Below are 15,000 nucleotides of genomic sequence, written 5' to 3' on the forward strand. Positions count from 1 at the left end.
TACAACATTGGTTACATGCTTTGTACAAGGCTACTCATCACAGGTTCTAGAGTTCCTCCAGCTCCTCAGATGGCAGGCTGGAGCCATGGATGCAGTGAGCATTTCCTCTGTGGATCGCCACACTAAGGCGCTGAAAGTGGAGCAATGGGTCAAAATTGTAGTGGTGATCAAGATCTCTAGATTAAGAGCCCAATACTGTCACCATGGTGACACTGTTGGGCAGCGCCACTCATCCTGTGACTGGACACACCAATACTGTCCATCCCAATACTGTCACTATGAATATAGTGACAGTATTGGGAAGTGCCACTCATCATATGAGTGGACACACCACCATAGGAGCTTGCCAATAGGAAGCAAACCCTTCATCGTTCATCCTGTCACTTGTACCCAGACACAGCTGGGACTTTCTTAACTGTCTCAAGTGAACGGCTTTGCAAACAAAAAAATTAACATTCGTCAACCTTTAAAATTGTACGTTATCTTGCGGGTGCAAAATGGGGAAATATTTTAAGAACAGTATGTATATGTGACAACCACATTTGTCCTGATAATTTTTTTCAAGCTGGAATTTAAAAGTTCTTGAGAATTTTTGCATTTACGATTTCGTTGGGTAGGCAGTTTCAATGGGGTTCTTAACCCTATGTATTCAAAAGCATCTGTTGTTACTCCTACATTGTGGCTTGTTGAGCTTGAAACCTTTGCTCTTTGTTCGTGTTACATCTGACCTTTTGAAGAAATTGAATGAATCAATATCCTCCAAATTGTTCAGTATTTTAAAGGTTTCACTCTAATACTCTCGCATTTGCATATCTCTAAGCATATAGATTAGTTTTGGATTTAGATTAGATTTTCAATTCAGGTAAAGGTACATACATTGCAGATGAGTTACAAAGGGAAAGACAAGGGCTAGCGTTCACTAGCTCTATTGGAATAGAAACATCTGCAAGACAAGTGTTGGCAAAAATTCAGATAGCTAAGGGGACAGAGCCCGGCCTGCGGCTCACAAAGACCCCCAGGGTAAGGCTGAAGAACTAATACACAAGTTGAGTGATGCAGCATCATCCTCCTCCCTCCCTGCATAAGTAAGCAGGGAACAGCTCCTCCGACAAAATGACAGAAGGATTAGGATAACAAGAGCACAATCTAGTGATGACGAGTATGAGGAACCAATCACAGCCCAGGAAGTAAAGGGGGCTATGAAAAGGATAAAATTACAGCACCTGGTGAGGATGGCATCACCTACGACTTACTCAATGCGCTGGTGAAGTGTCTGGGAACCTAATACTCCACCTGTTTAACAAGTCATTCCTAAGTGGAGTGTTGCCCACACAATGGAAACATGCAATAATTGTTCCCATACCGAAACCCAATGACCCTGGCAATTACAGACCTATCAGTCTCATGTCATGCACTTGCAACATGTTCGAAAGGATCATCCGAAACCGACTATTGCACAAAATACGCAGGTTAGGGGATGTGGGTCAATGGATTTGTTAAAGGACGGAGCACAGCAAATTGTATAGTTAATTATCTGCCTAATGACACAGCTAAGTACTCCCAATAAACTCTCTCCTTGGGGCAAATATTTTAAATTTAAAATACAATACCTAAAGCCACTAATACGCATAGCGTTTCGGCCAAATATATACGAAGTAAAACCCAAACAAAAACCCATTACAGCAGAGTAGGACCCATAAAAGATGAGACTAACAATGCAACCCATCCTCGACTCTAGTCCATTACATTCAGCGGTCGACCCCACAGACGCATTCATAAATTTTAACATGCTGTTCATTCAAAACGGGAATTTTCTCAAGTATAAATTAATATTATAATATATTGGCATTTTGTGTATATATAGGCATAGGATAGGTTAGGTCAGGTGTTTAGGTTCTGTTGGCGTTTATTTGTATTTGTAGTACGTGGGTGAAGCAGTGATAGTGTTGTGATTCGAACAAACTTCGTCAGTGAAGCACTTGTTCCGGATATGTTCGAACGTCAGCAGTTGTGAGTCGTGTGTAAACCGCTTTTCATTCATAAACAGGGGGTTTGGCGGGTGCATGGAATCACTTTTGGATCTTTGTTTGGAGGACGGGCTGAACAATGTTAATTTTAAGTTGCACGATAAAAGGGCAGCAAACACACTGATCGAATACTTTACATCACTGTTCACACTAGAAAGCTTGAATGACATCCCATCACCGACACAAATGTTTGTCGGAGGTAAAGAGAATGAATTAAGGGAAATACCAATTACACGCTACACAATCAGGAAGAGCATTGACAAACTAAAAGACTCAAAAGCCCAAAGTGTGAATGTATTTCAGTCCCAAGTCGTAAAGGAACTGAACTGGCAAATTCACTATGTTTGTCAGTGAAACTCCTTTTCAGAAAATCCCTGGACCATTATCACCTGTTGAAGGTGATAATGAGACCTTACTAAGTGATCTAAATGAACTTCAAAAATGGTCAGATGACTGACAAATGCTTTTTAATGTCGATAAATGCTAGCCCTTACATGTGGGCCACAACAATCCACTTCAGAACTACCAAATTGACAGCACTACCTCACAACAGATAGATGAAGGAAAGGGCGTTTGAGTCAGAATGCATCATTTCGCCTTCTCGCCATGCCCTATGGCTGGGGGGATTGGTGCCCTGAAGCTACATCAACACCCTATACCCCCCCGAAGTGGCAAGGGGAGTTAGTGGACAATAATATTGCTCAACAAGTGGAAGAGGTAATTAAAAAAAATCATACCAGAGCTTCATCTCTCGTATCAGGAATGGATGAGGGCCACTAGGGGTAACAACACTGCAGACCAGGCATGACAGGGCGGATCTCATAGAAACCCATAAAATACTAAATTTGGAGGATGTCAATCCGGACAGTTTTTTCAAAAGGTCAGACGTAACACGAACGAGGAGCAACGGGTTCAAGCTCAAGAAACCACAATGTAGGACAGAAAACCAAAGATGCTTTCACCCATAGGGTTGTAAACCCGTGGAATCGCCTACCCGCACATGGCATAACTCTGCTTGGTATTAAAATGCTGTAGCGAGTAATCCTTATACTCGCTCCATTATCTCATTATCTTAATAGCATAACTAATTAGCACTAATTACAGAAGCTACAATCCTTTCCCCAATTACAGGTAATACTCTTCTCAGCTTGTTGGAGGGAGCTGAGGTGTAATCACCATATAAGCAAGCGATATGAGGAATGGAGGACAGTACAATTTCCCCATTCAACAATGTAGCACTCGGCGTGTACAGTTCTAATCGACCCAAGACGCTACAGCTTCGACACAGAGCAGACAGCAGACTACGACCGCATCGAGCCACCACGCTCTCGCTCCCCGAGTTCAGACACTCACAATTTGCCATTTGCCATTATCTTAATTTTATTGTACATGTGCTTGGGGTTCTACTACCCAAAATCATGCATGTCCCCTAATTATGCCATACAAATCTGCTATTAGAACTTTTACCTGAATAAACATTTAATATTCTGTATGTAAAGTAGTACTGTTAATTTAGTACTTGTGACGTGGATTGTTATGGCCCATATACAAGATCTTGCATTTAATTATAATTTACATTATAATTTGATGATGTGGTTTGTAATATTCTCATCTATGTTATGGGTATATATGACAAAACCTCATGTAAATCAGGTAGGTAGGTAGGTGTGTGGCAGTCCGTCTAATTACCCAAAGCTTCTTAGTACAGTATACGTAAGTAATGAAACTCTACGATATATTTACTCACTATATTGTTGGTGCTGAATGTAGAACATCATGAAAAAAAACTTATTTTTACTCTAAACTAACATAACTTTTATAGCAAAATTGGAATCATCTAATTACCCAAAGCCATAACATTCTCTCTTTAGCGCATTTATTATGCACCCTATACCCATCTTGTGAGCCGAAGTGAAAAGAGATACAGAGGCTTATTTATTGTAATGTTCCTGCATGCCAATGTGAGAAGGAATCCACATTTTTATATTTACCCTTTTGCTAAGTATTCTTATATATCTATGTCTAGCTTCCAAGACAAGCACGTTATTACATGATTGCAAACTGTTTATTGCTCGTAGTGAAGAAAGGGAGTCAGAAATAATTAAGCTGTCTACTTCAGTGTTGTCAATAATTTCGATTGCTACCAGGCTTAGAATGTAGACTTCCTGTGTTGAACTGCGAGTTAAGTTTCGTATAATTTCGTTATAAAATATGATTATTTCAGAGTAAAAATGTGTATTTCCATGTTCTACATTCAGTACCAACATTATAGTGAGTAAATATATCATATTTCTTCATTACTTACATAATGCTAGGAAGCATCACCTCAAATGAAGTAGTTTCCTGAACCTACTGGGCCGTCATATCTACACTTGAAACTTTGTACGGAGTCTGCCTCCACACACTTCCTGATGCATTCCATTTGTCAACTACTGATACTAAAAAAGTTTTCTGTATCTCATTTGGGCACTCATTTTTCATGTTTACCTTTTTTTTTGTGTGTGTTTTTTGAAGGAAAGCAAAGAAATTGCACATAACTACAACTACAATTTATTTAATAAGCATTTCTAAACTAAACAAAACTTTGAGGGTAATTAATAAAAATAAAAACTAATTTGAAAACAAATCTTTCTTGAGCAACATAGGGATGCAAAATTAACATGACGATGATTTGGGCAAAGAACATTTGCCAACCCAGGGGTAGAGAATACTTGTTATTTTCTCTTTGCTTTGCTACTTAAAGCTACTCAAATCAAAGGGAAGAGTGTTTCTTCCATTTCTTCGTTGTCAGTCTGTGACTCAATACTGACTACACTGTTGTCACTGTCGGTCTCAGAATCCTCGGAATCTTGACTGTCTGTTTGAAATTTGTTGTACTCTACTTCCCTGTCTTCAGAAAACAGGTTAGTTGCCTCAAATAGTTTAATTTGATAGAATTTTTTCATATTTAGCAAGAGGGCCGTAAGTCCACTGGTTACATGCTGGAATGATGACTTCTTTATTGAGTATTTACCCGGTTCCTGTAAAACAAACACACATCATTATTTCAGGCATTTTTTAAATTAAATGTTTGTTTTCCTAACAAGTGTTTCATTTAAACTTTAACCAGTAAAAGTGATAATGATAATATTACAATTTGTGTCTACAAAATGCTTTTACTAATTTTACTTAGCTTAGACACAAACAACAATGATTAAGCTACCTGTTAAAATAATTACCAAGTAGCTATAATGCAATAACATTTATTTCAGTGGAGTAATTAAGTTAATATTGATACCTGATACTAACTTCAATTATCCAAGAGGGTGGAGCACTTTTGTTTTGTACATCATCTAGTCTTTGTGTTATCTCTTCAAGCTTTTTTCTGTAGAAATCCAAGTAACTTTTCATTTCCAGTTGAATGACATTTTGTTCTTTCATAGTCCTGTTGTACATATGCAGCTTTTCTGCAGCATTTCTCTTTTCTTGAAGATTAACTTAAAATATTCAAAAATAAAATATAAAGTAAATTATTTAATAAGGAACATGAACAAATCTGTCATTGTAGGATGCATGTATTATGTAACAACAATGCAATCATATGTAATCATTTTTAAAGTATCTTGTTAATATTATTATCTTAAAAATATAAATTAGGCATGGACTTCCATTTGTCCATTACCATAATGAGTAAGTTTGAATTAACATGTTAGTAGCTAACAATATTTATCCTCATTGACAAGGCCAATATGCACAGAAAAATAACCAAATATACTTACCATTATCAGTTGGTTGAGGAGTGTCATTATACCATGGAAAGTTGCCCTCTTCATCAATGTCCACACTAAGTTTTTCTGTATTGTCTTCATTGTAGACCGCTATCAGTTCCCTCAACTTTTTCCTGTCTGCTTCAATCTTTGCACGGTATCGTGATCTCATTTTGCTTGAAACTGAAAGAAACACTTTGTTACTAGTAAATAAGATTATAGTTGATAAATTTGTTTTGTATATACTTAGTAGTGAATACCTACACAAAAGTAGCAGAACACACTACATAAATATTTGCCAAGCACTTTTTTTTTTAACAAGCTTAGGTATACACAGCAATGTGCTGCTATCCTATTATGTATGAAAGACAACAGTGTAGATCAAAAACCTCACAGGACAGCCAGTCATACATGGAATCTGGAGAGAATATGAAATGTAAGGCTGATCTATTAGCCTCCACTAACAAAATCGGGGTACAGCACAAGAATATCTTCCAATATTCCTGAGTGTATGAAGTAATAACAAAACTCAAAGTACATCATACCATTTGTTCTGAAGTCATTGATAACAAGGCAATCACATATATAGTGATAGACAGTATGTCCTAGCTTTTGTTCACATAGTTTACAACTGGAATGATTTCCATTGGCAGATACATTACCTGCAGGCACCTGCCATAGATATTGATATCTCAACTTAATTTTGACAATTACCTATAATTACATAGGACAACACCTAAGTGAGATGGTATCCATACAAATCTACCTTAGAAATAAATGACATTAGATGTGTTTAGATAAAAAAAGTCATTGTTTTCTTGAAGTATTTTACAAACACTAAAAGATTTCTGTTTGTTTTATCAGTCCCTAACTTATACATAAGCTTTAACATACCTGCTACACCGGATATTTGGGATTTCTTGGTTCTAATTGAGTCACATACTAACTCTATCCCCTTTTGAACATCATTTTGAGAAACTGATCTGTTGAGAATAGAGGATACTGTTTACTATAATGTTTACTAAATTCAAACATGTAAAGACCCTGATTAATTAAAAAAAATTAACTTAAATTTTTAGGCAATGGTCATAATGGCATTTTATGATGGCTGACAATTATTGTACAAGAACTAAACAATTAAAATAATAAAGAAATGTTTTGGCAATTTTATGATTTATGGTACTGCATTGATTTTACAGTACAATAACCTTGTTAAAATATATAAGAGTATTTCAAAACAGTGCTTCTTACTATATATTTTACAAGCAAACCTTTTATTTAAACTCTGGGCTAAGTTGGTTAACTCTGCAATCCAGATGAGAAGTTGTTTTTCATCAAGAGATAAGTCAGCTAACTCCTTTCTTATTAACTCTGCAGCTTCTTTTGCCTATCAACAGGAGGAAAAACTGTCCTGTTAGTATAATAAATGTTGCAATTTTTATTTAATATTTTGATATTACAAAAAAAAAAACAATCCTTATGAGCCTAACTCTGATGAAGGCTGTTTAATGGCAGTAAATGTTATTTTTATTTTTATTTTTGAATGTTTTTTTTTTTCCTGTGCACTTATATTAGTGATTCATGATCATTGTTCCATATATTCAATGAATAAAGCAAATTACTTGCCTTACAAAATCTTGAAGCTAGAACACGAGCTAAAGAGTCATGTTTACGTTGGTTCCAAAAAAATGAAGATTCACTAAGTTCTTCTTCACGCTCTGAAAAAAAGGGACAAAAAATAACTCCCTTCAATGAATATGTAAAATGAAAATAATTCATTTTTATGCAGGCGATGAGTCACAATAACGTGGCTAAAGTATGTAGACCAGACCACTCACTAGAAGGTGAAGGGACGACGACGTTTCGGTCCATCCTGGACCATTCTCAAGTCAATTGTGATGAGGAAGTAGAGACAGGCAATAAATAGGCTAGAGAGAGCTGAGGAGCAAAGTAAGGAGTATTTTAGGGGATAGTAATAATAATAAGAGCTGCAGATGGCCTATTGGCCCATACGAGGCAGCTCCTATTATAACCACCAAATGAGAAGGAGATAGGAATAAGAAGACGATAGCAAGGGAGCGTAGGAGAAGACAATGAACAGAAAAAAGGGAGAAGAGTGAAAGAAAAGGAAAGAGAAAGAAAAGATAGATAAATGGAAGGGGTAAGCTTATGTTAGGTCACGTTTGTTAGAAAGATTACAGCATTTGAGTATATACTGTGAAAGGGAAGAGTCCACAGCAACAAAGCCAGGACTCAAGTTCATGTTGGGTACATTGTGTATTAGAGCCGATTTAACAAGACGGCGTCTGTGGAGAGTAGAGGCAGGAAAGATTATTTTGGAGGAAGACCAATCTATGGGATGATTAGAATCCCTCATATGGCAGAAGGGAGCATTGTTAGTGTCTGCAGACTTGACACTTCTCTTGTGTGCTTTAAGTCTGTCATTCAGTGTACAGCCAGTTTCGCCAAAGTATTGTACCAGATGAACAGGAAATAGAGTAGACACCAGCAGCAGGAGGAGCATTTTTTTTTTTTTTTTTTTGAGGAGCACTGTGAACTAGATTGCTACGAAGTGTGTTAGTTTGTTGGTGTGTTAGTTAGTTCTTATTCCTATCTCCTTTTCATTCAGTGGTTATAATAGCAGCTGCCTCGTATGGGCCAATAGGCCATCTGCAGCTCTTATTATTATTACTATCCCCTAAAATACACCTTACTTTGCTCCTCAGCTCTCTCTAGCCTATTTATTGCCTGTCTCTACTTCCTCATCACAATTGACTTGAGAATGGTCCAGGACGGACTGAAACGTCATCGTCCCTTCACCTTCTAGTGTGTGATCTGGTCAACATTCACTTTTATACTATCTATAATTTACTTGCTATATTAATCAAATCCAATTCATATACACAAAGTTGTAGGGTGACACCAGGTGTTGCTAGTTACTGAAGTCATCTTCATTACACATAATAAATATCACTAACAAGTTTTAATAGATTATACCTTCCTCATTGTACCAATGCACTATAAACTAACCGGCTTTCAACATGTTTTTGGTGGTACTGTTGTACCGCGACATATAGCTGAAAATTTGCTCGGTTTCTTCACCTGTGGTCAAACCACTTCCATGCTGCCAGCGTCCTCCATACAAGACCTATAATTAAGATGTAACACACTGTAAAATAATTACAAGGAAAGAATATTAGTCGATTGCTCAAAAATTTAATTATGACTAAATACTTTATTCTGATTAATAGCTTTTTAACCCTAAAATAACGTTACATTTATACCCGTTACTTTGACAAATGATAATTATTTACCTGGCAATACCATGCATGTGCTTTTGCATGCAAAACCCCTAGGAACGGCTTTGTCTCCAGTAGGGTGAATTTTTTATTTTTTTCTTGAATTTTCAGGGCCCATGGCCAGCACTGTACTGGCATATGATGTCCTGGCAGATGTACTTGGCACTTTTGAAGTAATTTATATGGAGATAGTGTGCATAGCCAAAAACCTCACCACGAGTCATATTGCACATTTTGAGAATTACACCATGCCGGCATGATGCAAGGTTTATGCCAGTCTGGTCCAGGGATTTGTGTGTATACGATTCGTTTCGTGCCGCTTTCCACAACGAGACACCACAATTTTGGCTGTTCTGCAAATCAAATATAAATGATATATATTATATATTTATATAATACTGTGTATATATATATATATATATATATATATATATATATATATATATATATATATATATATATATATATATTATATAAATACAGTATATATAAAATATATAATAAATAATGAAAAGAACCTAACCTGATGGGTTATATGAAAGTGATATAGACCAACAGAAATATAGCATCTTACTCAATATGGCTTCAGACCCCAAAAATCACCATTTATATGGTGCATGTAGCTCTTGACAAACGTTGAGTACTCTATGTTTTACTTGTTGACTTGCCTGTGGGTTAAAAAAACCTAACTACTCGTTATAATATATATATTAACTCTGTAAACTGTAAGACATCATGACTGTCTTTTCCCAATGGTGTAGTGGGTTAAGAACACTCGCCTGGCGTTTCGCGAGCGCTTTGTCCTGGGTTTGTATCCTGGCCTTGGAAGATTTACTGGGCATCAACCCTTAACTATGGCCCCCCCCTTCCTGTTTACCCAACAGTAAAATGGGTACCTGGTTGTTAATGGATTTGGTGGGGTCATATTCTGGGGAACATAGGATTAACGACTTGCTTGAAACACTATGCGTGCTAGTGGCTGTACAAGAATGTAAAAAGTCTTATATATATAAATAAAAATATAAAATCTATGTACAGTTTACAAAGTCTGTACACATAATATTTACCTTTGTTTTTAAGCTCTCTATATGGTTAAGGTGATTAGTCACATCATTGTCAGCAGCAAAGACACTCTCTGAATAATATGATTCCCTCAATCCTCTGAAAGAAACAAAATGACAGTATTTACATAATTTACATTGATTTGTTTTCAATTTTGATGATTGTGTAAATATATATTACTTAATGTTGTAATACATGAATAATGCTATTATGTATTGCATGTAAGAATTTTTCAGATATTGATATACTTACATAACGAATAATGTATTGTGATATATAAGTTGCCCTAATAGAAATGTATTAATTGTTGAAAAATAAAAATTTATCTTACAAAAGGAAAATTATTTAAGAACTGTACCTTCCAACTTTTTCATATCGGAATAACTTTTTGTTGCCATCAATATGTATGGCAAATGGGTTAGTATGACAAGCAGGGCACACGGTCTTATTGTAGCTTTGGACATTTGCAAGTTCATACTGCATAAATCTCCACTCCTGGAATGTTCTTTTAGCAGCTTCAAAGTTGATGCAACCATCCTGAAGTATATACTGAATATAGAATTTGCATGGATTAGCCCCATATATTGGGGGAGTGGGTAGCACAAGTTATAGTGCAAGATTGAAGAACTACGTTCCCAGCCTAGTACTGGGAACCTGGTTCCCAGCCTAATACTGGGAACCTTGTTCCCAGCATAGTGCTGGGAATCTAGTTCCCAGCACTAGGCCCAGATGTGGCTAAGCCATGCAAGTTGCATGAGTTAGCCATATATATTGGGGGAGTGGGTAGCACAAGTAACAGTGCAAGTTTGAAGAACTATGTAGGAAACTATAAGGATGAAATTAATGCTTTTTAGTTTTACTTTTGAATAATGTTTTGAACAGCTGGACAGCTTTTAATTCAATAAAGAGTTTACCAATTAGGAGCAATAACCAATTACTTTATTTGCATAGAGAGTTTGCACAGATTTAGTTTGACTCGGGGGATATCAGAGAGATATTGATTTCTGGTGTGGTGATTATGGGATCCTTTACATCTATCAAGGAAGAGTTTCAGATCAGGATGTGCATTTAGGAACAAGGTTTTGTACATGTAAGTGGCACAAGAGAATGTGTGGAGTGGGTTCATATTTTTATGTATTATTATATATACAGTTTAATGTATACAGGTACTTACATTACATATATAAAATTAATAAATACTTACTCTTCCATTACGAGAGCCAAGCGCTTGGAGCGCTATTAACAAGGATTTCATTGATAAACCTGGACTGTTCCTTTTAAGGAAATGCCAGTTGTTCAGGAGTTTGGTGCTGAAGAATGTGTTACTTTTCCTGGCTGATGAGCAGAAGTATCCACCATCATACAACATCTTAGCATCTGCAGGAAGGCTGTATCCACACTCTTGACACTCAAATATGGGCAGATAAAGGTCATACCTGCCTAGAAAGCTTAGTTTTAGTATTTATTCCTAAAATAAAGCAGCTTATTTTGAATCTTTTGTAAAACTCATCTCCATCACTGAATGGATATGTTTGTGTCTCAAAGATTGAAGTCCACATGCTTGGGTATGGGTATCCTCACTAGAACTTCAGTGATGCTACTATATTCAGTGATGCAAATACTCATAGACTTATGTGTTCAAACTTAATATTAAATAAAATATACCTAAGAGCATTTTGAAAGTACACATGATGTCAGAACTCTTTATGTTAACGTTACAGTCTTTACAGTTACAGGAAATTTTTGGCACAGGAACTGGCACAACAGGTTCTGAATAAGAAAATAATAATAAACTTAGCAAAGATTGCATATTTAAATAATATTCAGTAAGTCAAATGCCATAAAAATTGAATTGCTTATTGAGTAAAAAATTTATTTATTTTTTTCTTTCAATATTTTGGTACTTATATTGTAAAGGCTTGGTAAAAAGAAAAGTTTTCATATGTAAAGAATTTTTTGGTTTACATACGCCAGTCAGTAAATGTCCCATTAAGGTCAACAGTCACAGTTGGTGGCAATGCTTCATAATATCCACTGGCCCAGGAAAACCTATCATGGAATGGGTTTAAAAAATGTTTTTTCATATCACAGTGGTAGCAGAATAGGCGATGACAATCTTCACATTTGATGCTGGCTTCAATCATACATTTGAAGCATTTTGTGTCTGTTAAATGAAAATATTTGAAAACATATGTTCAAAAATATCACATCTTTGTCAAAAAATACTTCTGTACAGTTTCAGATCATGCAGAATTAGGAAAAAAATATGGTCTATAAGTATACATAAACATTTTTCATTAGTGATAAAATGCTTCAGGTATATTTAAAACGAAGTATCCACTCTCTATTCAAAAAATATAACTAAAAAAAAATGCAAATATAATAAGTTGTAATGTAAACTGATATGCTGATGTAAATAGACAATATGCTTATAAGTATTGTGTATGTACCTTCAACTGGAACAGCGTGCCTACACACCTCCCACTCAAATAGAACTGACCGACTTTCTTCCCAAGAAATTTCAGCCTTCATTCTTCTTTGCTGCCATTGAGAAATCTTCACTTGCGATTCTTGGATTTTTTTTTATTTCTGCAGCAAGTACGGCAGCGGCTGAAATTATTATACTTTAATTATAATCTTACACTGATTTTTAGACTATCTTCTTTAGCTATTTTAAATTTCACTCAAACTATAAGTCAATATTTTGACCAAAAAATATTTTTATATATAAATTTAAATAATTATATATATATATATATATATATATATATATATATATATATATATATATATATATATATATATATATATATATATATACAGTATCCACTCAATTTAACGGCCTCTTTTATACCGATCTGCTGGTATTAACGACCGGTTTGGGAGCCCAGTAGCTAGAGCCTGCTATACCGGTCTGCGGTCGATATTACCGACAGTCGGTATTGGGTTTGTTGTGGCATCAGCATCCCCTCACATGGCGACCAGGCCGCCACCGACCTGGATCGTCCAGAGTCATATATTACATCTTAATTTTCTTTTAAAATGATTCACTTTAATGAAGAAAATTGTAAATTATTATTAATAAAATATTTTGAAACAGTTTTTATTAAGCAAAAGTCTTTGTTTTCTTAATAAATACCTTTTATAGTATGTATAGGCACTAGGTATTTTTTTTCCCACGGACCTAGTATGTACTCCGCCGGCCATGTGTTCCCATTGTTTACCGTGAACTCGCGCGGCTAGCTTCAATTGTGAAGGATATTACTGTACTGTAATTGTGATCTTTTTAATTTACAAAATGCCAAAAGTTACCCAAAGGAAGCGCCTGACGGTTGCACAGAAGCTGGAGTTAATTAAGAAACTTGATAAAGGATATTCTCATGCACGACCAGCAGCAGAGTTTAACATCGGGAAAAGTACAGTAAGTGACATCAAGAAACAGAAGGATACTCTATTAAAATATGCCTGAAAATAAGTGTACATACAGTATGTACCCTGTATACAACATAAACAATATAAAACAAGCGCTGCAGAGGATGACGTAATCTTCACAGCTTCGTAATCTTCAGCTTCATTAAAAGTAAGTCAATTTACCAATTTTATTATAGTATTACAAGATATTAATTGTTTTTTTTCAACAAAAGCTACATATTAGTCTCTGCAAATGTATATTCTATCGTCAGCAGAGAAAAGGTGAGCTCAAAATATTTCGTCTTGGCTAGCTCTCAGTGACAAGGCTCGATCGCCATTGTTATGGCATGGCCGCCACAGCGTGTGTTGTAACATTAAAAGTCAGTCAATTTACCAATTTTATTATAGTATTACAAGATATTAGTTGTTTTTTTTCAACAAAAGCTACATATTAGTCTCTGCAAATGTATATTCTATCGTCAGCAGAGAAAAGGTGAGCTCAAAATATTTCGTCTTGGCTAGCTCTCAGTGACAAGGCTCGATCGCCATTGTTATGGCATGGCCGCCACAGCCTGTGTCGTAACATTAAAAATACATTACCTGCACTGTTCAGGGTAAATCAAAACACATCTCTAAAATTTTATTAAGACAATATTAACTCGCTGATTGATACATGAAATATTTTTCAATACAAAGGAATGAATCAATTTTTTCCCACCCATCTGGACTTGATCAGAGCGTGTTTACACATCATCCATGCAGCAGCCAGCAACTGGCTTAATCGTCGGCCGTGCACTAAATTGGAATGCAATTACACAATGAACTTTATTTAATTTTAGTTATACAGTATAAAATATATCCTACCTGAATGTTACTTGAAAAATTACCCGACCCGACTTAACGTCGGAAATAACGGAGCTCCGTAAATAACGACTTGGGCTCAGCCCCATATAGGCTGTTAAATTGAGTGGATACTGTACAGTATTTATAATTTATAATAATATTTTTACAAATGTGTTTATAATATTACCCCTTTATCCATTTATCTACAACCATATTTATTCATCTATCTATACACCCTTGACAGGACATTTGCATCAGGAATGACTATGAAAATGGCCTAAGGGTCTTTATAAGGCATTTAACTTAAGCCTTCTATGATCCACCCTACATACATCAAGGACCCAAGTCGTTTCCCCTGCAATTTCAGAGAGGATAGCCATATATGATATTATATATATATATATATATATATATATATATATATATATATATATATATATTTTTTTTTTTTTTTTTTTTTTGAGATATATACAAGAGTTGTTACATTCTTGTACAGCCACTAGTACGCGCAGCGTTTCGGGCAAGTCCTTAATCCTATGGTCCCTGGAATACGATCCCCTGCCGCGAAGAATCGTTTTTTCATCCAAGTACACATTTTACTGTTGCGTTAAA

At 35.7% G+C, this 15,000-nt stretch overlaps 1 protein-coding gene across 10 annotated transcripts in view; it reads right to left on the bottom strand.

Annotated features, from left to right (window-relative positions):
- Positions 1–4,563: 4,563 nt before the first annotated feature.
- LOC123750289 (uncharacterized) overlaps positions 4,564–15,000 on the bottom strand; it is a 17,052-nt gene continuing 6,615 nt past the window's right edge. For 4 of the 10 annotated variants that reach the window (XM_069316546.1, XM_069316547.1, XM_069316549.1 and 1 more), the window contains 12 exons: positions 12,585–12,744; positions 12,104–12,298; positions 11,339–11,574; positions 10,493–10,683; positions 10,140–10,233; positions 8,804–8,921; positions 7,400–7,491; positions 7,045–7,160; positions 6,668–6,756; positions 5,786–5,956; positions 5,316–5,503; positions 4,564–5,047 (listed from right to left, as the gene is read on the bottom strand). In XM_069316546.1, the coding sequence (XP_069172647.1) occupies positions 4,775–5,047; positions 5,316–5,503; positions 5,786–5,956; positions 6,668–6,756; positions 7,045–7,160; positions 7,400–7,491; positions 8,804–8,921; positions 10,140–10,233; positions 10,493–10,683; positions 11,339–11,574; positions 12,104–12,298; positions 12,585–12,666 (1,845 nt within the window). In that variant the 5' untranslated portion in view covers positions 12,667–12,744 and the 3' untranslated portion in view covers positions 4,564–4,774. Of the gene's footprint in view, positions 5,048–5,304; positions 5,504–5,785; positions 5,957–6,667; positions 6,757–7,044; positions 7,161–7,399; positions 7,492–8,803; positions 8,922–10,139; positions 10,234–10,492; positions 10,684–11,338; positions 11,905–12,103; positions 12,299–12,584; positions 12,745–15,000 lie in introns of those variants that run through there. The other 6 variants (XM_069316550.1, XM_069316551.1, XM_069316552.1 and 3 more) reach the window with 5 other exon arrangements.

This window comes from Procambarus clarkii, chromosome 84 (genome assembly GCF_040958095.1).
Source record: "Procambarus clarkii isolate CNS0578487 chromosome 84, FALCON_Pclarkii_2.0, whole genome shotgun sequence".
Classification (NCBI taxonomy): Eukaryota; Metazoa; Arthropoda; class Malacostraca; order Decapoda; family Cambaridae; genus Procambarus; species Procambarus clarkii.